At 24.1% G+C, this 27,862-nt stretch overlaps 1 protein-coding gene across 1 annotated transcript in view; it reads right to left on the bottom strand.

The window, feature by feature from the left end:
* LOC129615249 (probable serine/threonine-protein kinase DDB_G0282963) overlaps positions 1-27,862 on the bottom strand; it is a 101,173-nt gene that overhangs the window by 66,288 nt on the left and 7,023 nt on the right. Inside the window, exon 3 of the mRNA XM_055530371.1 lies at positions 4,533-4,741. Coding sequence (XP_055386346.1) covers positions 4,533-4,741 — 209 coding nt within the window. The remainder of the gene's footprint in view (positions 1-4,532; positions 4,742-27,862) is intronic.

Here is a 27,862-nt window from a genome sequence, read left to right as displayed (position 1 = left end):
ACGGAGATAAGTTTTTAGTTAAGGTCTATGTACATATGAAATGTCAACTTTCAATTTTCAAGGATGTAGAAATTTTGTAAACACGTCGACGGATGGACGGACGGACGGACGACCAAAGTGAAAATAACAAGCACTTTTTCCAAAATTTTTTTTAAATAGTGCTAAAAATTAACCCAACAGTAAAAATTCCTCTATTTTAAATTTTTTTTATGATAAGAAAAAATTTTTTTTTTCAGTAAATATATTCACATTTGAAATGACACACATACACGTATACCTTTAATGTAACACATAAAATAGAAGTATATGTGTTATATGTGTTCCACATATACAAATATTAAATAAAACTAACAATATTATAAATATTAATGTGTTACATATACCTACATAAAGATTTTTTTTTCCTCATACAAAAAGATGAGAGATAGTTTCTTAAAAGCATTTACAAAATATATAAAAAAAATAGAATTTATTATTAAAGGATACTGGAAATGTTCAAACAAATATAAATGTATATTACATACTCATACACACACAGCTCAACATATAAAATAGTTTATTTAGGATTTACAACTTTTTAAAATGATTTAGTAAGGATATTTTTAATTTTAAGAAAAAATTATACGAAAATTAGTATCGTTGTAAACCTTGATTAAGAAATGTGTTTAAATTTTTCGAAAAATTGCAAAATATGTTGGAAACATCATAAAAAGGCAAAGGAATTAAACTGTTTTTATGGGGAATTTTGCACAAATTTAAAGTTTTTGTAGAAAATTTTATCAAATTTATATAAAAAGCAATTTGAAATAATTTTCCTTAAATTCTACAATATTTTTTTTAAACTGAATTAAAAATTTTTGTTATATACTATAGACTTTAATGACCTCATGATCTTTGATTACTATGAAGGAAAAAAATGTTTAAAAATCACAAATATGAACACATCCCCTTGATGATAGTAATAAATTAAAACACACAATGTACTTTAGTGCCAGATTATGTCACTAAATAAGATGCAGAAACCCTTCATTGTTGATGTAATTCTAAATAAGAAAATATGAATATTTTAATATAAAACTATTGTTTTTTGCATTTCCAAGGGAAGAGGATAAAAGTTTATTATTAAAAATTACTTACTTTCTAACTCAATTCTAATTTTTCTAAAGTTGAAGATGTGTAACTAATTGTAAAAAAATTAGCAAATCAGCTATTTTTTAAATTAAGAAAATTGAAGAATTAAAAGCTTCTTTTCGGTACTTAATCCAACTAGTGTACAAAATTTAATTTAAAAATTTTTAAGATTCGAAACCCCCGGATTTTACAAGAAAAATCCAAATATATAAAAACAAGATTTACATATTTTGGTTACGATGTCACATTTTCTAACTTTTTATACACACATATGTACTCAAATATTCACACATATACAAACAGAATAAATTTTCTTTTTCGAATGTTTCTTGACAATGACGTCATCTATACGAAAATATAAGGAGATACAAAAAATGACACATTATATCCTATTTTGTCCTTAACCATTATTCAAAATTTCACTTGAAGCGACTAGACTTCCGTTTTCCTTTTATTTTTTTTTTCTCCTATTTTTTTTTTCAAAATTTTTTTTTCGGTAGTCGAAAAAGAAATAAAGAAGCAACAAAAGAGTGCCGATAAGATGGAAACAAAAACATTAAAAAAAAAAATATTTTTTTTTTTTTAGTTTTTTATTTTTTTTTTTAAGAAAATCGAAAAAAAGCACAAGGGCACATTTGAACTGAACACATTTGAAATTAAAATAGAAAAAGAAACCACAAAAAGAAGGGACCTTTCAGAATATTTTATCTATAGATGGATAAAAGGGAACTCATCACCATATATTTACAAACAAGCATGCATATACAATTACACATTCAATGACATATATATGTGTATATTTGTATGTGAAAATTTTATAAATGTTCATTCAACAAGCACACTTTATAATAAGTTATCGCACTCAATACGATTATTTATAAAGATTTCGTCTTTACATCTGTGAAACCAATCTTTAAAACTTCCAGAACAATGTAAAATTGAAAATAGAACAATATTGGTATGAGCTATAGAACTTTTAAAACTATATATATATTTAATTTTCTTGACCCTTTCCAATTTCACTTGGTTAATTTTGCGAAATATTGAATGGATCAAGTTATTTGATTTCTTTATCAACACAGAATTTAGTAAATTCTTGAAAAATTAAATTTTAAAAAATAATTGCATACTTTCCGGGGAAAGCCATTTTTTATATGAAATTTATTTAGAACTTTATTTAGCTGCTCATTAATAAATATTCCAATTTATATTCAAAAGCTTATGGATTTGTAAGAGGACCCAAATAATATTCACAGCTTTCCATATTTTTATTGCTTAATTTAAAATTGATTAGCAACGGAATTAGACACATCTCTAATAGTTTTCCAACAATTAAAGCAATTAAAGTGAAAATTTTTAAAATTTTTTATTTATCAATAACTTAAGCGATTATTGTTACTTAATTAATAGTTGTTTTAAGTTACGATTTAATTTCCTAATAATAAATAAACAGAAATAAACGTATGAAATATAATTGAGTCTGGAAAAGGTGTTAAGATAAATTTCATGTGTTATCAAGTTTATTAAATTAAAATTGAAAAATTACTTCAAATAATGTGTAAGCATTTCTACAAACAGTAAATTTAAATTTATAATCTCAAATTTCAAATTCAAATTTTCTAGAAATAAAAGTTTTTGGATCAAAATTAAAGAAATTATCATTTATTTTTCTTACATTATCCTTATAGTTTTTTCTTGCATTATTAACATTAACAGAATAAAAAATTTAATCTTCGAAATTGAAAATTTGAAATAATTTTACATCATAAACCGCAAATCCTAAATTATGGAATTATTCAGAATTTAAAGTAGTTGTATGTAAGGAATCGAGTATTTTAAAATCTATTGAGATTACAATAGTGAAATGATAAGTAATGACAAGAAAATCCAAATAATTGCACGTATTTTCATATTGCTTTATTAATTTTCATTAATTTTGTAATAATAAATTTATCGTAAATCTTAAAATGAAAAATTTTAACTACATAAATCAATATATATGAATCCTTTCCATATTTATACAATAAAATGGCTAATACAATAGTCTAAAATCAAAATTTTTATATGATCCTTTTAAAATTTTCAAATGTCTATGTAATTTTCTTCTCTTTTGAAAAAAATGAAACAAATATCAAAGTCCAATTTAAATCATAATTATTCCACTCCTTGGTTGGATTATATTAAAACAGTTTCAAAATATAAAATTCATTTCAATTGTTAATGTTATTATTAACGATTTTAAGTGTTGATTTGGTGACACATGAAGTCAAAAAAAAAAATTCTTTTATTAAAAGGACAAAAATGGAAAAGAGCAGAAACTTATTTTTTTCCCAATTTCTCTCAATTTTTATTTTTATCATTTTTTTTTTTGGTTAATAACAGCACAAAGGTCGTTTTATAACATAACATATAACCATTATTATCTTCATCATTTTTGGTGTACCATAAGTTCTAGACAGGAAAACAAAAAAATGAAAGAGAGTATAAAAACTATGGTTTTTTACAACTTTTTTTCTCTCTCTCTCTCTCTTTATAATACAAAATTTCCTGTTCCCTACTCTATATTATAATGAACATGCTATGTACAAATAATAAAATATTTTAAATTACACAATATATAAAGCATATACACCCACAATAACTCATATATAAAATAGACAAACCTACATACATGTCTTTTTATCATATTTTTAATAACATTTCATCTCTCTTTTACAATATTTATTTTAAATAACTAATTCAATTCTAAAATAAAAGTATAATTTAACTTTAACTAAATAAGTAAATAATAATAAAAGAAAAAAATTATAATAAAAGAAAAGAAAAATAAAAGATAAGTAGTAAAATAAAACAAAAGCGAAAGAGAAAAAAAAATTTTTTAACTCTTTCCCTCTTCTTTTCAAAAAAAAAATTATAAAAATAAAAATACAATAATAAATATTATATTGTGTATAAATAAATACACACACATACACCCATGTATGCATCATGTTCACATAAATGTAATTTAAATCAAATGAAATATTATAAAGAAAGGATAATAATAATGAAAAGAATGAAATAACCTTAATCTATATATTTTTGAATAATGTACTCATATATATACATATTTGGAACATCTTTAATGAAAAGAATGAAATAACCTTAATCTATATATTTTTGAATAATGTACTCATATATATACATATTTGGAACATCTTTAATATTAATGCTAGTGCGTTTATATGTGCGTTTATGTTTATGCACATACATGAACAAACTCAAAATATATATGTATAAGAGTATACCCCCATTAGAATAGTAATATAAATAAATTTTATAATATTATATTATTTATATAATAATTTTTATATTATTTTTATAACATAAGTTTTTATTTTACTGTATGTATAATAATTTACCTCTACATTTATTCCGGTAACTGTAAATACTTTCATGGGAATATCTTCTTTTGGTGTATAACGGTAAAATTCTCTTTTACCCTTATACCATTTAATTGAGTACAAAGTATCATTTTCCAAATCATAATGACATGTTAAGTTGGCATTATCACCACGTTTAACAGCTGCTGGGACCGTTACTCGAACATCTTTCAGAGCAATCGTTAAACCTGAAAAAATAAAAAACAATAGGAAAAAATAATGAAACAAAAATTAAAGAATCACATAAAATGAAAATTATATACCAATATAAAAATAAATAAATAAATATATGTATATATACATATATATATTATATATTTAATAACAGTATATGTATTACGTTAACAAAAACAAAAAAAGTAATATTTTAGAAGTAAAATAAAAAATAGACAAAAACAATAAAGATATACATACATACATATATACATATTCACATAAATATTATTAGAATAATATATTTTCATTTACATATCCACATATACATATATACCTAAATAGTTAAAATACAATAGAAAATAAATGAAAATAAAAATAATAATAACAATAATAATAAAGAGAAAAATTACAATTTACAACTATTTACAAAAAAAAAAAAAAATCAAATGATGAGTCATATTAGAGTTTCCTGCTCTTCTCACAAATATTTATACTACAATATGACATTTTAATTTTTTATATTTAATTGAATAAAACGTCACTTCGACATTTTATGAAATCTTTGATTAAGAATGAAAATAAATTATTAATTAAAACCAACATTTAATTTATCTATATAGAAAATTATTTATAACATGTTCGAAATTATAAAAGTGACTGAATATTATTTTGTAATTTATAAGTACAGGGGGCAAAGCCAACATCATAATGCTACAATATGTATAGGTTATCAATTTTTTTTTGTATTTCAAATTTTATTCTTTTTAACATTTTATAATTCTTCTTTATTTTCTTTCGATTTTCTTATAGTAATCTTCCAAATCAAAAATTACTATCAGGAGTAACAAAATAAGACCAGTGCAAGTGACATTATATTTCACTTAACAAATATTGCTTTTACTTCCATTGTTTATGTTAAAATTCATAAGGTCGATTAAAATAAAATTATAAAACCATTCAGTTTCAACCTCAAAAATGAATTGCTTTATAATTTTATTTTTGTCCGTGAAATAGACAAAAAAGAATTTTTCACAATTATTTAGTCTTGATTGAGTGTTCTATACATGAATGGACTTTGATTTTAATTATTCCTTAATTGTGTAAGTATTGGGCAACTATTTGAGGAATGATGCAAATGTATTTGAGAAAATTTTTAGATGCTTGTTGCAAAATAATTTGCAATTTTTAATTTTCTTTCTTAAACTTTAATGTTAATTGAAATTTTAAATAGAAAAATTAGATGTTTTAAACACTATCGCACAAACTTATAAAAATTCAAAAAATAAAATTTTTAATATTTTTGTTCTAAATGTAATTTTTTTTTTTTGCATTTTATGCAATTTATTCAGTGAAAGGTATTTTTAGCACATTTCCAAGGAAATTTGGAAAAAAAAGTACTTATTAGTTTCCTTTTTCCATATTCCGTCCTTCAGTATGTCTCTTTTTACATAATGTATTTAGAAACAAAAAAAAAATTTTATTATTGAAGTATTAAGATATAAGTATTTAGCGGAAACTGTATACCACACGGAGAGATCTTCTACTTATTTTTTTGGGAAAAAGTTTTCCCTCATATGCCCCTTCTGAAAGCTAAAGCCTCTAAAAGTCCTTAAAATGCCTTTTATTATCCCCTCCCAAACTATTACCTTAGCAGATTTTCAAAATTTGTTATTTACATACAAGAAACTACAGGATTTTCCAAATTTTTATAAAAGCCAAATGCTAACGGTAAATTCAATGCCATCAAAAAATATTTTTAAATTATTTAGTAATATTTTTTAATGGCATTAAATATTTTTAACCATCAATAATTTGGTCATTACGTGCTCGCTTTCTGGTTTATTTTTTTTGCCTGGTCCTAAATATATGCAATAACCTAATATTTTTTGGTATATGAATAAAAGGAATTCAATATATAGCTACTAGATTGTTAATTAAAAATGATTTGCTTAATTATTTTAGATTAAGCAATTGCTTAAGAGAATAGTGCTTCTTTACAAACCATTGGTTTGATCCGAATTTATTAAATATGTCACTTGCACATTGCATTTGACAACAATGTAAACTTAATAAATTTCAAATGTCATACTTATCACATTAACGATGCGGTAACCTTTCATTTAGTAAAACGTATAAGGTTGTAGTTTTATATACACACACATATTATATATTATTTACACAATATCAAATATAAAATGAGAGCACAAAACTACAAAAATTACAGTTAAATAAATAAAATAAATATGAAAAGTAAAAGAGGAGACATACAAATAAACACGTACTTCAAATATAAATAAGTAGCAATAGACAATAAAGTATATAATGTACGAGTATATGTATATGTATATGGGTCCTATGTCGAATATTGTGGGTAAATACAAAAAAGTATACCTTATTTTCTGAAACAATAAAAATGGTACAATCTACATACCATAGACATAATATGACATATAAGTGTTGTACATTCTATTGGATACATCAAAAAAAAAAAGAGCATTTTTTTTTGTGGGTTTTAACCCTATTAAGATTTTTCGCAATAAAAAAAATTTATAGATTTTAAATAGGAAAAAATTTAAAATTATAACAATTTCAGGATTGAACTCATTAAATAATTTTTATAGAGTATAATAACACATTACATACACAAATACATATTAAACATGAAAATTTGAAAAATGAATTTGAAACATTTGAAATTTAAAATTTAAATTTGCTTCGAATTTTAATTGAAGTTGATAAACCACTCAAGAACTAAAACTCTCATTTAAAAAATATAGAATTAATAAAATATCAAATGGTATAACATAAATTTTTTTATAGAAAAGAAGTGCATAAATTTGAATCTGAAAAATTCGATGTTATTTCCAGCTTATGTTTATCAGAGTTTTTTCGACATGAAAATTGTCCTTTTCATGCCAATGTGCTTAATTATATTTGATCTTCCAAATGAAATTTATCGCTTTGAATTTTTTAGAGTACATTTACATTTTGTAAATAGTTTATTTAATTACCTACATTTTAAATTGGTCGAATTTTGAGTTTCTCCGCCTTGGATTGGGTATAGAAACTAGCTAACTTAGTTGACTGAAATATTTGTAATTTGTCCTTTTTTAATTCTGACAAATTTCCCTCGTAAAAATTATCAGTATTTTATCAATAAATATTAAAATGTCACCAAATTTTATTTTAACAAAATCAACGTTATAGAATTCAGCACAGATACCAAATATATGCATATAAAAATTAATTAAATTTTTTCTGATAAAAATAGATTACGAAAAAATGCAACTCAAAAAAATTTTTTGTTCAGTCAATTTTCTAAAGAAAATAAAAAAAATTTTAATTTTTAATATTCATTTTGCTAAAATCATACACTTGATATATTACTATATCAGGGTATGTAGGTAAAAGTTCAACCCTGGAATAATAATTTAGTAGTGATGACTAACTTATTCATAATAGCAACAATTTACAAAGAAAAAAAAAACAACAGAAAAATGGAAAACTTCAAAAGGAAAACAAAAGAATCTTCAACTGTAATTGAGTACATTATATATATACATAGTTAAATACATATGCATGTAATATGTAGTAAAGGATAATATCAAAGGACATACGGAAAAATTCTCATCATAAAAAATTTTTTTTTTTTTTTTTAACCAAAAGAACAACATCAACAATAATAATAACAATAACAATAAAAAATAATAATAACACAGTAATAGTAGTAGTAGCAGTAGTAAAATAACAACAAAATATAAACTGAACTTCTACACATACAGGAAAATTTATATTTGTACATGAGATATCAGTAAATATATACATATAATATTACAAAATATACAAACATACATTATGTCCTTTAATATAATAATGTAGAAAACTATAAATATAAGAAAATGAAATTTTGTTACAAAGAAAAATAAAAAAAAAAAAATATGAGGAAAAAAAACCTCACAACAATTTTTATTTTTTGTTTTTCTTGCTATGAAAGAGCACTTTAATATTAACAATAGCATTGCGGTTAAGTATGTCATAAACACAAGCTCTCTCCGTATGCATCTGAGAATGGAAATGTGGATAGTTTTAAAAAGGTGATGAAAACTTTCGTTAGCCTTTTTGTTGAGGCAAGTTCCTTTCTACTTTTTTCCTATTTTTTTTATTTTTTTATATTTCTATCTTCTGTTTCCTTATTATTTTCATAAACTTTTTAACATTCATATTATACAATTCATACAATTATTATTTTCTTTGGGAAAAATAAAAATATCATACATAGATAAGCACAGAAATGTAAAGAAGAAAAACAAAAAAAAAAAGGATAACAAATTCATATCTTTATACTTAAGTATTTAACTAAGTGCTACTGTTTCTACCTTTCTCATAAGGAACAACACATTGAGATTACTAGAAACTTTTGAAAATGTTGTTTTTTATTTTCTTCTTTTTGTATAATAATTTCTTTTTTATTTTACTTTTGTGGTATAATTTTTGTCCGAAATCCTCTCTTATCCTGAATTTTAATTTTTGTAATCATTTAAAATGTATATTTATTTTAGTTCTTACTGTATAACGGTAAATTGTTTAGTATATATAAGGTAAAAATTTTTATAACATTTTTTTTTTTTTTCATTTTTGCACAATTGACGATATTTTGCAATTTAATCTTTCTACAACAATAAGATTTTCTTAACGCAACGCCATAATCTATGCAATATTTTTAAATATAAAAAAATAAAAATTTTGCAATTCTTAGTTTCATGCAATGTACACTGCTATTTTATTTTGGATAAATGTTAAAAATGTCCGTATTAAGAGTTAATTGGTATACTTTATAATTTTTAATAATGTAGGAATACGAAACATGGCAAAAATGGGATAATTTTAAGAAAAAGTACGCAATTTTATATGCGCCAACTTGAGTATTTGAGGTGAGGTGAATTTAGACCATATAAATGTGGTATCGTTTGTAGATTCTCTAAAATTAATTTAATTCTTATTAATTTATAAATGCATCTTGCTTTTAGTTTAGATGAAAACAGTAATTTTTTTTTTAAAATTCTCCACATACGGAATCATTCATTTTTCGAATATAATTATTTATTAATAATTGCGCTAACATTTCTGAAATTTTGATAATTAGTTTTGATTATGAACTCCTCCATTTCAAAATTTGTCAATTTTTTAATGTCATAGAAATAATAATAAACTTTAAAATCTTAAAAATGTGTCATCAAAAATTTTTAGTAAGTCACATGCGGAATATTACATGAATAAACTTTTGAATAAATCTTTGAACTTATACAAGACGAGAGCACTGAAATTTTCTCGGTTTTTCTAAATTTTCCTGACTACCTATATAATATAATTACGATGCCAAGGAATTTAAAGTAGACAAGAAGGACTACAAAGGAAAATTAAACGGAATTAAATATTCTGATTTCCTGACTATTGAAGTGTTAAAAAACTTAAAAATTGTTACTGACTATAGAGAGGAATTGCATACTTAGGTTATGTGAGGTCACAAAGCGAAACCCTAATAAGAGCCAAATTTAAAATATTCTAGGTATGTTAAATTTTCTATGTATGTTGGAAGAAAGTGTTTAAAAGGCATTTTCAAAATCTTTTGCCAGTGCTGATCACATAAGTTTTTTTTTATTTTTAGACAAAAATCGCTACATATCAATTTACTAAAATAAAAATAATTCATTTAATAATTTTCAAAATTAAAGCTCTTCCTTAACTATATTTGCCACTAGGAATTCTACAATTTAATAAGAAAAAAATTTCGTATAATTTATTTTTTTTTCGACTCTGTATACAAAAAATTGAAAAATAAAGCGCATTAGTTCTAATTTAGGAATTTTTATTATTATATGACTTGTCATACATCATGATATATCATCAAGCAAGAATACCTTAACTGGTCTTAAAATTCTGCCACAAAGAATCCTTATTATAAATGAGTCAAAAAGTCAACTACCTTTATAATAAAAACATTTATTCATGTTAGTGTATATTTGATAATATCAACTTAAAATATGTAATTCCATCATTTCGTTAAAAAAAACTTGAATAATTCCTATATAGATTTATTTTAAAACAAAAAATAGTTTTAAGGTCTAACATGTATGTTTGTTATTACTAGGACAACCAAATTTAAATATTTTATTTGGCACATATAAATCTCTGCCTTAAATTTAATAAATTTTTTATTCGCAAATTTTTATTCAATTTCAAATACAGTACTGCTTAAAAATAGTTTTATATTCACTTTGTAAATTATTTTTCCCAAACAGAATGAAATATTCTCGTATGTCAATTTAATAACAAAAAAATTATGTATATATAATGTAAATTAAATGCTGTATAAATGCTATAACCATTGAAATTCTATTATATAGTCTTAGTTGGTTATGGTTTTCACTTAATTACATATATTAAAGTCACTATTGGAATCTCTATTGTTCAATAGTTCGTAGTTAGCACAGTTACCTAGTTAACAAATGATAAATCTCACTAAAAAATACAAAATGATTTATAATAATGTCGAAATTTGCAAAGACCATAGATTAAATTTACACCTACAGTACAAATGATTTGTAAACGTTGTACCTTATTGTCAAAATTCGCTGCAGACATTATTCCGAATTTCGAAATTGTAAAATATTAAACGTACTTATAATCCAATCAGTTTTTTCTCCACTGGATTGTGCTAACTAAATATTGCCAACCTAGCGGAAAATTTGGTTTAATTCAATAATTTCAACTTTAATTTCATAAGTCTGTGGAATTTGTATAAGTAGAATGTTAAAACATCAACAGTCATAATATTTGCATTATTATAATTTCAGTTATATTTATTTATTAAAAACACATGTCACAAGATGAATATAATCTGCATAGTCAATGAAATTCCATTTTTTGGACATCCTATTATAATTTGGAATAAAAGAAGAATATCCTTACTTATAGAATATCCTTAAATTGGACTTCTCTTTGAAATATTCTTAATATATTCATATATTATATATGTATTTGTTCTTTTTTCACAATATATAAGAATAGAGGAGAATAATCAGGAAATAATGATAATAACGGTAAAAAGAAAATTGCATTGTGCCAAAAAATATTGTGAATGATGACTTTCTTCATACGTATATTTCTTTTTTTTTTTCTGTTATTTTTTTTTTATTTTACGATCTCGTATTCGACTTTTGAGCTTTACAAGCAGAGCAAAAACTTTCAGTTTTCACTTAGATAAGATTATTACATTAACATTACGCTTTTTATATACATATATGATAATAAACACATTTTCATATACTTATTGTGTAAATATACTTTTTGCATTCCCATATTATGTGGGCATATTTGCACAAGTACCAAATAGTTAGTAGTGCAAATAAGAACGTATCTACATAGATACACAAAGATCCGTATATATATAAATATATAATGTTGCACACGTTGCGAGGGTAACTACACTAAAAACGAATATGAGATAGTGAAATAAATTTGCTTTATCTTCATTCTCTTGGGTTGAAGGAGATGTAAAAAAAATTCACTAAAAAAAAAATTATACTGCTCTTCTCATTTTTTCTCTGTTTCTCAATAAGCACTACTTTTTTCCCAATCCTGTTTGGATGCTATTATCTTACTAACCCACCCGTCATTTTATCGCTATATCCTTTAAGTTTTTCAAAAATTACTAAGGATAAAATAAGAAGAATGAAAGTGAAATAAAAAAAAAAATTAAGAAAAAAACACAAAATGAAAAATATTAAGGAAGGTGTACAAGTAGTCTAAATATATATTATGTATGTGTACACAAATATGTGTACTATAAGAATATACGCAAACACATATATTATAATTGTACATTTATAGCCAACGTAACCATACAATGTGTAAATTTTTTTAAGAATCTTACGAGGTTAAGATCAAAAATCTTGTCAAGCATAAATGAATATTATTAAAATTGCAATAAAATATTCTAAGGTTGGGATATTATATAAGAAAATACAAGACTAAGAAAATTTAATAGGGTAAATGGAATTTTTTTTTTGCGCAATTCTTTGGTTTGTATATAAAATGTTAAAATTATTAAGTGATTGAATTATTTTGTACAAAATTTTTGCACATTAGAATCATGTTTCATAAGAGTAAAAAAAAAATTAAATGATTTTCAAGAAGTTTACCTTTAGTAGTCAAAATTTGGCTAGTAGTCAAAATTCAAGCATAACTCAAAGAATTCCTCGACCTTCCTGTAATTTCTTGTAATGTTTCTGCGATTAATATTTCTATATAAATATTTTCTGTAATATGAAACTTTCACATTGATTTCCCCACAACCTCGCAAAATTTGATCTCATTAATAGCATTTCTTCCATTTATTTCTATGTCATAGTTTATATTTCAATTTGTCATTAAAATATTAAAAAAAATCTTCGAATCTAACCCCATATAGTACAATTTTCTTGAACGTACAATGAAAAATTATGAATTTTAAAAAACTAATAATGTGATGACTTTTCTAAGGTAAAATTTAATATTTCAATTTTTTTTTTAAATTACCTACTTATTTAAACAAAAATTTTCAAAACAAAAAAATTTTTTTTAAATTCTACTCTCAATTTACTAAAATATTTATGAGTATTATCTAGTAATCAAAAATCAATGTGTAACTATAAGTAACTGTAAATCTTCAAACTTTTTGATTAAATCTTGTTATATAAAAACAAAAATATGCTTGCATAAAATCGCATAAGTAAGAATCTCGTATATTTAATAAGAAAAAGACTAAATTACAATCTCTAGACCATTATGCAAATTTCAGAGTAAATGGAAATGGATTATTACAAGCGACATGTATTCAATTTTCCAACTGACAAATAATGAATATAAGGTAGAAAATATATAAGAATTGTAATAAGAATCCATAAAAAAAAACACACACAAAAAAAAAAAAAATTTATAAAAAAGGAAGAGGAAAAGACATTTTCATTTTCTCATTTTTCTTCTCCTCTCATCCTTCCTCTTTATTTTGCTCTTCTTATTGTGGAAATGCAATTTATTCCATTTATACTAACAAAATAGTTAAAAGAAGAAAATAAAGTGAATTACGAAAAAAAAAGAAAAAATGCAAAAAGAAAAGAAAAAAGGAATTGAACGAAGATAGTATAAAAAAGGATAAGGATGATTGATAAAGGATAAAATCTACTTAATACAAGACGTGGGGAAATAACAAAAAAAAAAATAAAATAAAATCAAAAAGAAGTTGAGAAGAAAAAAAAAAAGCTGTCGAAATCAAAAGTATATAGTAATCTCAAGAAATTATGGTTTTTGCCACTGAGCAAAAAACCATTGCGAAATGATCAAAAACATATATCATTTCATAAATTTTCACTATAAAAATGCGCCATTCGCGTTTTTGGTAATTTTTACAATGGAAAATTGTAAAAATTGATAAAGCTGTAAAGTTATAACTTTTCGCTGTGATTTTACATGATAAAATAGTAAAAATTGCAATGACATATTGCGTTTTTTTCTATGATGTATATATAAATTTACAAGCTCAAATGTATGAATTCAAATATATAACATGTAAATTTTACTCTTCTTCTATATACATTTACCCCATGATAAATATAAAATCATACATAAAAATTGTAAATAATGAATTTGTGCTGTACACTTTTACATTGAAAACATGCAAATATTACATCATTGCGATGTGAATTTACCCTGTAACAAATATGAATTTACATGCCCAAAATAGTGAAAACTACATTGATGCATGCTTTTTTTACCTATACATACGTATATATTTACTAGAAATATATATGTATGTATATGAATATATTTACTAGAAATATATATGTATGTATATGATTCTTGTACCTGTAATGTAGCCAAATAAGAAAACATAATTTTTCAAATTAACATACCATTTTTATTTAAAACTTTTATTATTTCACAAGTTTCTTTTTTTTCATTAACATAATTTTAAAGAAAAACAAATTCATTTTTATATAACACAAAAATATATGTATACCTATATAATATATTATATAAGTATGTATTGAAATCTTATCTCTTAACAATAAATAACAAAATAAGTTTTTTTTTTCTTTTATATCTTAAATCATATTAAGTATGTGGTAAAAGTAAGTTAAAAATTAGACTTTTTTTTAACAATTATTAATCATAAATATTACTAAGTAATTTCAAATTATTTTATTTCTTATATATTTTTTACCATTATTAATTAAATATGAATTTAAAGGAGGACTTGTAAAGTCCTTAAGTTTTTTTGTTTGATAAATGTCGGAGTTTTCAACAATTTCGTATGACTGAAAATGCTCGTCAAACGTTGTAACATTTACTGTGTTACATATTACAAATATATCATTTTTGTCAATAAAAATATGTTTAATTTTAAATATATCTATAGTTCTATATTTTACATAAATAGTTAGGTAGAAATTTGGTTTATATAAGTTCCCTTTATAAGTTATACAAGACACAAGCTTAACTAAGTTGAAAAAAAGTCCATTATTATCAATTTTAAGAGTTTTAGTGATCACTGAAAATTCGCATGTTTCATATTTTTCGTAGCTAAAATCATTACCAAATCCATTAGAATATTTTTGCAAAAAGTTAGCAAATCTTATTCCCTCTTTTAAACATAATGAATATGGTATGTTCATTCTTGAAGATATACTGCGACAATACATTTTAGAATCTTTATGTTTCGCTTCTAATCTCATCGACCATATGTATTTTAAACAACCACATTTTTTAATTGCGGTTGGATAATGGGTTAAAAAATGATGCTTTGGTTTTAATGTTTGTCCATATAACGAAATAAAAAGTATATGGTGAGATGTTATTAATCCTTCGAGTCTATCTATATCTTGAGGTTCAAGAGGACTTTTTAAAATAATATCAACTATCTCAACCAAAATACATAAAAGTTTCCAAGGACGATAATCTTTTGGAACTAAATCACCAATCATTAAGCATAACAAGTGTGTGAAAGTCCAAATTTCTCTCGCTGTCATTTTGAGATTATTGTTTTTTAATCGCTTTATATCTATATCTGGTGAAACATTTCCTATTTCAGTTTCACCATACTGAAAAAGTTTTTTTCTGTTGTTGAGAATTTCAAGAGATATAATATTATCATTAATTAGCGACATTAAAATCCTACAAAGATCATAAACACAAACGCCTTCGAATATATCATGCATGATATCGAAAGCGAAATTATCTGTAACGTGGAAACTTGGTAATTCATGTAGAAAACAATTTTCTTTAATTCCCGTTTCTTTCGAATCGTACAATTTAAGATCTTTGTTGTAATTTTCAATATTTCTGAATAGATGTCTGTCTTCGCAATGCTCTCCTTTGATATCAAATTTTGCTTTTGTGCAACAACGACAAAATCTTTTACAATTAAACGACTTTGTAAAACCTAATAAACTATTAAGTCCTAAATTATCTCCAAGAACTAAACCTAAAACGAAGTAAACTCTAAATGTTCCCTCAAGTGTATTTACTTCTATTCCTACTTCTTCTAAAGCTTTTAATTGTTGTACTAAATGGAAGAAAACAACCTCATTTCCAAAAGTTTTTAAATCTTTTCCACATACATATGCAGCCGAAAAGTGAAAATCTAATTTAGATAAAATATGTTGAGGTATAATAGGAAAAGTATAATAACAACCCAATATCCTTTCTGTATGGCTTCCTAAAGGATTATTAATTTCAAATTCATCACTATATAAAAAGTATGGTATTACTAAAGCTTTATCAATATTTTTAATTTTTTTCTTGAATATTTCGCCAGTTGTAAAATTTGAAATTACATTACATTTTTTAAAATTTTTCATATTTTCAATTGATAATTTTAAAATTCCGGGGAGTTCAAAAAATTTTTGAAATTGAAATTTCAATGGCATTAAATGTAAATGAGATGTAAGTGGAGCTAAAACAGGATTACTTTTAATCGTTTTTTGAGCAATATTACTATCAATTAAAAATTTTTGTACTGGCTCATAAAGATTATTTGTCTGCAATGCTTTGAAAAACTTATACTCAGACTTGATTTCTTGGAAAGGATTGTTACAAAAATCTAGTATTTCTTTAACATAATTTCCTCTATCACTCAAATTAAAAACAGGCCTTAGAGCCATTTCCAATGAAGAAAATAGCTCAGTAATATCATCTTGAATTTTAATTACTTCTTGCCGTGGCATAAAGCGTTGGGAGTACAATTTCAGAGAAAAACTAATAAATTTCTTTTTAAGAATTTCAATAGCTTCCGCTGAATTAACATTTTCATTAAACTTCAGAGTATCTAAATTATTTATTTCTTTAGGCTTCTTGGAGAAGTTAGAACTATTTTCGGTGATATTGTGAGACTTAATCATATCGTTTGGCTGAGGCGAAATATTATACTTTTGATATTGCTTATTATGCACATTGCTATGAACACACTCAAGATGTGAATGAAATGATCTTATATTAGGAAATAATTGATTGCACTTTTGCTGTGCACATTTAATAGTTTGAGTTGCACGTATAAAATGAAGATACTTTAAATGATAAATTAAGTCGGAGGTTAAAGAAAACTCCTTTTCACATACAAAACAATTATACATAATTTAAAGTAAATTATAAACTATTTAGGCAAATTTGTTTTTAAAAAATTAATTAATGTTGAAACAGATGAAATATTTATGTCAAACTTAGTATTAATATTATAAAAGTATTTTTGTATGAATAACCAAGAACCTATACAAGAACGAGGGTATTCTAAAGACAAAGCTTGAAAGCAGTTGAAGCAAATATCAACACTTTCAACAAATGAATCAAATTTATACAATATCTTATCTAAATAAACATAAAAATTACTTAACTCAAAAATGTCGGATCCTACAACAATGATCATTGGTTGAATGGTTATTCCATTCTCATAATATTTTTTTACAAGCTCATTAACTTTTAAATGGTAGTCGCTTATGGTTGTTAAATGCAACACAAGAGCTTGTTGAGCATCCGAAATTGAAGTTTTGCGCCTTCCGGATGGCCTCGATTCATCCTTGAATCTTGCTGAAGGTTGTATGACAGCATTTAGTAAAATTGTATATATGTAGTCAATAGAATCTACAAGTCAGAACAGCAAATTTCATTGTAAATTCATAGTAGAAAATTTTTGTTAAAATACTTACTGATATTAGTAATTTTTTTTGTTGCTTGAAAAAGTTCTTTGCTTCCTTTGTCATGTATTTGCCTTTCATAGTACGGTGCTATCTTTTTTTTAAAGTCTTCCCAATTCCCTAAAAAACTATGCTCTTTTCCTGGATAAAGCCTTTTAAAATCGCTTCGAATCTATTAAAATTTTTACGTGTTTGTATAAAGTTAGAAACTATTCAAAAATTATTAAAATAATGTTTCTTGCATTTTCTTACCAGATCTGGGCCTCTTGCATCTTTATATTTCGGCCACTCGTTAAAAAAATTAAGATTGTTTTTTGCATGTTTAATTTCCTTTTGCCTCAAGTAAAAAGTTTTTTCCCATTTGATTTTCACGTCATTCCAATCAGAAGAATCTCTGCTCAGTGATGTTTTCCACGACTGCAGTGTGGTATCATCTAGATCGCAATCATGACTGTCTTCGCTTAATAAATCGCTTTGATTTGTTTGGGTAAGTGGTTCATAAATTTTTCGTTTTCTCCTTGCGTAAATGTATTTGTCATACAATTTACCTCCTGGGTTTTTCTTTCCCTGTCGCGGAGTGAAGTAGTAATCCTGGAAATACAATATTAATAGTTTCAAAAGTTTTAATGAAGTAAAAAATATATTTTTACTTACCTTACATTCATTTGGGAATATGTTTAGAATATTTCCAGCTATTTGCTCCAAATTATTCGGTGTTAAATTAGCATTTATATTTTCCTCTAGAATAATTGAAACCAGATCTTTTCTGTGATGGTCTAACATAAATGAATTTTTCTGGTAAAATGTAAGAATCGCTTGCCCCCTATTTGACTTTTTTAAAATCGTTGCTAAATCCTGCAAAGAAGATGCAAATTAAAAAAGAATAAATTCAGCTAAAATAATTTATTTGAATTTACCATTATTGTAGACGAACTGTCAGTTGGTTGAGATGCTCCTGATTCTTTATTGGAAGTCGATGTTAGCCAAGAAATAACTTTTGTATGAAGGCTTAGAGTTTCATCTTCAATACCGTACTAAATATTATTATAAAATGATTTCTTTTCATAAATCATATATATATATATATATATATACTACCTTTTCCTTCCGCCACAAAAATAAATTTTCCCGAAATTTTGCTCTCAGTCCAATACTTTTAACAGCATCCCTGATGTCTTCTGACGACAAATATTTTAAATTCTCAAATGTAATGTCATTTTCTGAAAAAAATTGTAAATATGTAAATACTACATAATCAGATGTCAAACAATAAACTTTTTTATACTAAAACTGCAATATATGTATATACAAAATATTTATCCAATGTAGCTAAAACTTTATTTATAGAAGCCGTTATATATTTTTACTTTGGAAAAACATAACAAAAAGAATTGAACGATATAGCAGTTAAAGGAAAATGGAATGTCAGTTTTGCAAAGTTGTTAAATGTGTACTAGCTAATGGTTCTATAATTAAAATTTGTACTATATCGAATGAATATTTTATAATTTATAAACATAATTAAATAAGATAATGATGTATAAACATAATGTAGTAAACATGTAGTTTGAACTCACCTTTTAAAATACAGTATAATTCTGTTAAGTTCCATTCCAGTAGTAAACTATAGAGTTCTTGGTCAAAGTCATTTGTTTCGTCCGATTGCAGAATGAAAATTTCTTGAGTCGCGTTCCCATTTTCTTCAACATTTTCGTTCTCCATTCTTACTTCTTATACCTAATTTATTAAATAATAAAAATAAACTTGTAATATTCTATATGTAATGTATATCACTTGTACATATGTTATTTTAATATTACATTATTATCCATTTAATTTTAGGACTGAAATTTTATAAGTACACTTCGATTTAAAAATTTATTAATAGGTTTTTACTTGATTTAACTGTGCACTTTTTTATGACGTTTTAAAAATTTTTTGTATGGTATTAAATATACATATACACTTTTATATATATTAAATTTTATTTTGTATTTGTCTAAAACATGATAAATAATAAACCGTTTGTAAATTATAATTTATAGCTTTTATGATTTTTTTTTTTTCAAACTATTTTTTTTTACTCAACGACACTTTCGTTTTACAAACTTCACTTTACAAATGAACGTGCTTAAACGCGTTTAGAAAATTTTAAATTTTTTAACAAAACATTGTAAATTTAAAGGTACTTACTGATAAAAACGTCATTATGCCATATGATTTTACATGTGTGCGATGTCAATATATATGCGTTCATTGTAATTTCACAATGGAAGCACTGTGTTTTTACTTTGTGGATTGTAAAATAATAGTTGGTTTCTATAAATTTATACAGCTGAATTTAAAACAAAAGTAGTAGAAAAATTATATAGATTGTGTATCAATTTACATGGCATTTATTTTGGGGTTCTCAAAGTCTTACATTTTTGCATTGTAAAATTATAGCGAATATATATAAATGCACAGTGAAAAATGTAAATAATTGAAGTGTTAGCAAAACGATATAAATTCATAACTAACATATTTGATTTTTCAATGATTTTGAATTTTTTCAAAAAAATTTCAAAAAAAACGACTAATTTTACTATGCAAAAAATTTACATTGAACAATGTAAATTTTACATTGTGGTTTTTCTCTCAGTGATGAGGTTATGCTATTTTATTTCATACACACATACATACAACTAAACATTCATCTTGTATAATTTTATTATACGTTCACATACGTACGTACAAGATTCATATAATATAAAAGTACTTTAAAAATAAATAAAATTACATACATACAAACACATTTCTTCTTCAAATAATTTTAGTGTGATTTTATACAGAACAAACATACATTTACTATAAACACACATAACATCTATATACGGTACACAGCAATATAAACAGTTCAATTATTATATAATTGAAAACAAAGCCACTCCTATATACTGTTATACTATGTATATATACATGTAGTACGGGTAATATATGAATAGATTTACGTACGTTATACTTTTGTACTTTTACAATTTAATTGTATTAAAATAAAGAAAAATTTATACCACATACACCCAAAAAAAAAAAAAGTTGAAAAGAAATTTTAAAAATTTTCTTAAATAAAATTTCGTTTTGAACTTTATATAAAAAAATATTTTTGAGTTAAAAGTAATTCCTTCTTCTTCTGTTTCAATGCAGATTTAAAACACAATAACTTGCGATTGCTCAAGTTTTTAATGTTATTATTTTCTGAGTAACTGTTGCTGCAGAAAAATTAATTTTTGTATTGTACCCAATAAATCCCTATATACAGCTATGGGTAATAAACTTATTTTGAATATCAAGAAAATAAGTAGAGAATTCTCAAAGATTCAAATTTTTTATCTTAAAAATAAGTTCAGTTTTTTGCGGCCCTTAAATTTTATTCATGCAAAAATACCAACAAACAAAATTGAACTAAAAATTTCTTGGAATTAAAAAAGTTAATCACTTATTTATGTTTACAAATAAATTCCCGAATTTGCGAATTTTTTCCCGAAATTAAAATTGTAAATAACTAAATTTGAATTAGCAAAATATTTTTCGCAGTGAATTTCATACAATATAATGTATACTATGTCATGTACCCACATACATACATATTATATGATATTTTTACATATTTTACATTTGGATTAATTATATTAATTTTTTGAAATACCTATACATACTCGTAGGTAGAACATTTAATGGATATAAATAAAAAGAATAGAATTAATTTTAGTAAAATTAAGATTAAAAATTTTTGTCATTTCCTTAATCTTTAAAATATGAACAACTTGCAAGCTCATTTTAATTTTCTTATAAATTTATTAATTAGCAACAAAGAAAAAGTTTATTTATGAAATTATTACTGAAATAGTACACACATTTTATATGCAAAAATTTTGTACATTAACTTGTAGCTTAACACATTGCTTGAAAACAAGAATGGATAAGACTTTTGGTTAGCGTTATAAAACCCTCAATCCTTATAATAGTAAACATTAGTATTAACTAAAAAATTTTGTATTCAATACTTGAGCAACAAAAAATAACATAACATACACTCAAAAAAAAAATATGGTTATCTTAGTCTTGCCATAATAATAAATTTATTCTACAATGTGCAGCTAATAGTTTTTAACTCTTTAATGTGATCAATTTTACATATGATTTAGCCTGCTTTTTAAAATAATTTGAAACTAATTTTTTATAGTATAACATAAAAACGGAAATTTTATTTTCGTTCAAAATTTTAATTATGAGAAACCGAAATTAAATTGGTTATTATGATAGTTTATCATTAAGAAATTTATATTGAAAAATGAAATCTTTACCAAATAAAAACGTATATCCTAGTACAATGAAACTACAATGTGTACGAAATCCTGAAATTGGTCACCTGAGTCCGATTTAAATTTTCGTCAAATTTTTTCTACTAAGTCTACAACTGGTGTTTCATTAACAAAAATTTTAATTTTAATGTTGACTTTCAATTTCAGTTAAAATTTATTTTAATGAATCTAAGATATGTTAACGCGGGGCAGGAACCAGTGTACGCCCAGATCAAGAGAAAGAAGTGGAGCTGGATAGGTCACACACTCCGAAGGCCAGTAAGTAACATCCCGCGAAGGGCCCTTGAATGGAACCCACAGGGTAAAAGGAAGGTAGGCAGACCAAAAGAGACATGGCGCAGATCTGTGAACAAAGAAGTGGGGGGCACCCGAAAATCGTGGTCAGAAATAAAAGAAATGGCGCAAAACAGAGTCAGATGGCGAAGCTTTGTAGATGCCCTATGCTCCCAAAGGGAGTAGAAAAAGGAAAAAAAAAAAAAAAAATGTTAACGAGCTAATTCAAAATTTTTCAACACCTTGTAACATATTATAGATAACAACCACTTTGTAAGCCAAACCATAACCATTTCTGTTCCGGAATTACAATAAATCTATAGTTTTTACAATAAATCTATAGTTTTGAATACTTCATTTCCATGATTATATGACAAAGTATGATTTATTACTTCAGAACTATAGCAAAGCGTTGAACGTTTCAAATACGTTGGAATTCGAAACAATTTTTGTACTCGTAATATCGAAAAAAGAAGCAAATTGTAATATTTTTTTGCATAAATTTTACAAGAATATTCCAAAGAAGGGATAGTAAAAAAAATAACTGAAAACTTTTGTAAAAAAAAAAAATCTTTCCCTTAAACAACTGTTGACCCAATTTATTCTTATTTAATTACTTTCACAATATTGTAAATCCATTTTTTAAAATTCTTGCATACAAAATTTTGTGTCTCATGTAATCCTCTTCTATTAGCTTTCAGTTATCTTTTACATATGCTTGTCTTTTTTTCTCTTTTTATGCATTTCTTCTTTCTTTCAATATTTTTTAAACTAAATTGATTTCCCATTTACTTTATATACCATCCAATATTTTAAAGAAAAATTCAGAAAATTTTTTCTTCTTCTTATTTTTTTGTTTTGCCCATACATTTTCCATAAGACTGGTATTCGATTTCGGAATATTATCACCTGAGTTCCATTGAAAAGTTATTTTTTATATTTTTATCTCTTCTTTTTTTATTCTTTGTTGAAAAACACTTTACTTACATATAAGAAAGCTATAACAACTTAATCTTAAAGAGAGAAAAAAAAAAAATTCTAAAGTTGAAAAACAAAAATAAAAATAAAAAAAGTTTTCTCCCATTTTTTTTTTTTTTTTTTTGAAGGCAGACACTTTAGAATATATAACGGAATAAATGCATAAAAAATAAGGTAACAAAAGGTTAAAGAAAAACGAAAATTTTATTTTTCACCTGAAGGAGTTCTGTTACTCTTAAATTCTTATTTTGCCTTTCTTTTATATTTTCTTATTATACGTGATTTGTTTTTTTGCTTTTCTTCCCAATATACACACTATACTACATGTGTTTGTGTTTTAAAGAATGTAAGTTTTCTTCTTTTTCATAAGTTTACTTTTAAAATGATATTGTAAATGGTGTATTTATCGAAGATGCATTTATCCTTTAAAAAAACAAAAAAGAAGGAAAAAGTTGAAATATGTTATACTTTTTGTAATTTTGTTGTGCTTTTTGTTTAATTTCTTTTTATTTTCTAATTTTTTTTTCCAATGCAAAAGAGCGGAGATTGAAAAGTATAGTAAAAAGATTTTAAAATACTGATCGTAAAAAATGATTAAGAATATTTTATTTTTCTTATCTTCTAAAAGAATTTTTTACCTTGGCCTCCTATGAACACGTACTGTTTATTTTGTTCAAAAAAAATGCAAGTTCAATTGAATGGAATGGAAAGTATAAAAAGGTGTTGTTGAACTAAACAATGATCTCATTATTTTTTTGAATATTGCTATGATAAAATTTGTAGAAATCAAAACTATTTGAATAATTTTAGATTTAAATGAAAATTTTCCAACAATTTGAACAAATTGGTGAATTTGGATTTAAGTTAAAATTTTTCTTTATTAATGTTTCTCCCATAATTAATTCTGGTGTTAAATAAAGGCAGAATTGAATTGAATTAAGTATTCAATCGGCTCGAATATAAAAAGTTCAATTTCTATTGTATTTTTCATTGTCGCCATAAACGTTATAAAATTATTTTTGAGTTTTACAAAAATTCTTATATGAGGTTTGTTTAAATGAAATTTGTTTCACTTCAATTTCTCTCCTGCTCCCTGTCTCTCTGTCTCTCTCTCTCTATCTTTGCAATATCAAGAAAAACTTTTCATATGATTTAATTACAAATTAACTTTATTCTATAAATTATATATTATTAAATATTGAAGCTCGGGTCTAATGATAATCTTTACCAAAAATATTAAGCTTTTGCCTTTAATTTCTTCGTCAAAAGACAAAAATTGAAATTTCTTTTTTCTTGAAAAACCATAGAACCATTTTGTCTTTATGTGTGTAAACCATAAAACCGTTTTTAAACTCATTCTGTAAAAATTTTTCTTAGTATTCTCATTTTATAACCCTCTCAAATATTTACAAAAGTGTTACAATTATTTTTACACTTATACGCTAATTATAGAATTTATTTCGCATTTATTTCAAGAATTTTTGAAAATATTTTTATTTTATATTAGAAAGATGACTGAAATGAGCAATCATTATATCGCCTTAAATCGAAAATGACAAATAAATTTTGAAAAATCCAATACCTTGTATTAAACGTGCTCACCAATAAAAAATAAATTATTTTTTTAATTTGACTTTCAAATGTGATACTTTACTTGCTGTCGTCTTCCAGATTATTCATAAAAATTTGATTGTTTTTCATCTGAATTTAGAAATTATATAGAAAGGGCTTAAAAATGAGTTAGAGTTGAAATTTTTCTATTTCTTTTTTTAATTTTTCACAATCTTTAAAATTTTTCTTCAATATTAGCCTTGATACTTCAAACTAAAGGTATTTCTGTGAGTAATTAATAAAAATATTTTTCATTAATCGTTTCGGTCGAATGACTGTTTTCCCTATACATTCAAGATTATGTGAATTTCAATATAGTGCATTTTGGAATCACTCATCATTTTCTTTCATCATATTTTAACTACTTAATCTCCCTTTTTTTCCAAATAAATCCATAATACTTATTTTAAGTAAAAAACACATTTCTTCATTCATTAAAATAAGTAATTGCAATTAATACAAAAACACACACACACACACACAAATTTCCTTTCAAGTAAATAGTTAAATCTCTCTTAGAAATGTATACATATACAAAAAAAATTTATAACATTAAATACTCCTACACTATATAAGAGCACATAAGCATTATTCTCATATGTATTTTTCATGGTTGTTAAAAGCCACTCAAATGATGAATTTTAATTTAAAAATTATTTTCAGATATGGGAAACCCTTAAAATTTTTCTTTTTTTTTTTTGATAAAATGTAAAGTCATATAAAAGTTTAAATTTTCAGATTTTTTATTCAATTATTTTAATGAAAGTTTCTGTTACAACCGCAAGAACAAAAATTATCACTTTTAAACATTGATCAAGAAGAAAAACAGAAGAATATAAAAAAGGCAAAAGAAAGAAAAAACTTTTTAATTTTATAACTATCGTACGAGTAATTACTTGGTAAAAACTTTTAATATCTATATACATACAATTATGTACATATGTACTTATATAATGTGTTTATGTAAGTACATATTATAATTTACATATATGCAAATTAGATATCATGACGATTTCTTGAACAGTTTTCAACTACTTTTCTTCTCATAATATGAGAATATGACGTGTGTGTATATTTTATTCCTTTTGTTTACTACTACTCTCTTTTAAGTTTTTTAATCACATAATTTGTTTTCCTTTTGTATAAAAGAAAAACTTTTTTATACATATATGTAGAAATTAAAAAGTTATACTTTCAACTATAAGGTTTAATTGATTTCAAGTGAAATTTTTATTAAGTTTTTAAAAGATTTCATTACAGAAATAGGTAAAAACGAGAATTTATTTTTAAATATTAAAAAATATATGGGAAACTTTTACAAATTTTATTATGAAATTATGATCAAAAGGAGTTCAAAATTAACTTTCCCGTACGAATGTACATTTACATCGAATTTTTGAGGCAAAAATATCAGGTAAAAATATGAGAATCAAAAATACAATGGTATACTTTTTTAATTATTTCAGTCAAAAAACGTTGTGCAAGTCTACACATAATTCTAGTATTGCTAATTCTTCAGTATTATTGTTGTTTAAATTAAAATTCCTAAACCATATATAAAAATGTTTAGTAACTAAACATTTTCGGCCACATGTTATACAATTTCAAAGTCTAAAAAATTTTTGTTTTGCATAAATTATCATTGCCTATAGAAGCGGAGTATCGTATGAAATAATCAAACGAAGTATATGTAAAAGTATCTTGAAGTTTCAACCATTTCATGTGATTTGACACTTTTATAAAAGTTATTAATTTCTCTAAAATACGATTGGTATACATATTTTATATTACTGCTCCTGGAGAAATATTCAAATTATTGGGATTGACAATAGTTCAAGCTCTATAATTTAAAATCACTAGAATATATTAATGTGAATCTGGTTTTCATACTAAAATGTTAAATAAGAATTAATTTAATTTCAATATTGGGTTGTCTATTAGATGAAATTTATTAAACTTCTCCAATTATTCCAACGATAAAATTAAATAAAGTTGAATCAAACCAACAGTTTGTAAAGTAGCACTTTATACTTGAACAATATTGGTTGAATTTGACTATTAAATGAGTGTGTTAAGAAAAATTATTTTCTATTTTCATACCATGACACTAACTTTTTGCTTTTTATTGAACTTTTAAATTTTACAGCTTACAGTTTAGAAAATGTGTAGCGCTGAAAATTTAAATTTTACGAATTTCGGTATATGCGATAACTTGGAAGAGGAGAAAGTGTGGAAAATTTTTTTCTTATAAATATAAACTATTTAATAGTTCCAAAAATGTGACACAAATTTGTAAAGGTTTATATATATGTATAACATTTAGAGCTATAACATTTAGGGAGGGGAGGAGCGAAAATAAACAAAAATTTTCTTTTAGGCAAATAAGCTTGTAAGATATTTGTATAGAATTTCAGTTTTCTATCTTAAAGGAAAATTTCTATCTAAGAAATTTTGTGGACAGACGGACGGTGAGCAGAGTGAAATTTTTTTTCAATATTTTTTTTTTTGAAAAGTACTAAAAACCTCGTATAGTAGCTATACAATTAATTTTTACTTATAATCTTTAAAATTTATACATTTCTATGTTTGTATTATATATAATGTACACATATCGGTTACGATTAAAATATACTTACATAAATATACAACGTACATACATATGTACATAATGTGGGGGCAAAAATTAATTAAATTCATATGCTGA

Source organism: Condylostylus longicornis, unplaced genomic scaffold (assembly GCF_029603195.1).
Source record: "Condylostylus longicornis isolate FDR11 unplaced genomic scaffold, ASM2960319v2 ptg000135l, whole genome shotgun sequence".
NCBI lineage: Eukaryota > Metazoa > Arthropoda > Insecta > Diptera > Dolichopodidae > Condylostylus > Condylostylus longicornis.
The sequence above is the reverse complement of the archived record's forward strand: the minus strand, read 5'-3'. Positions and strand labels throughout refer to the sequence as shown.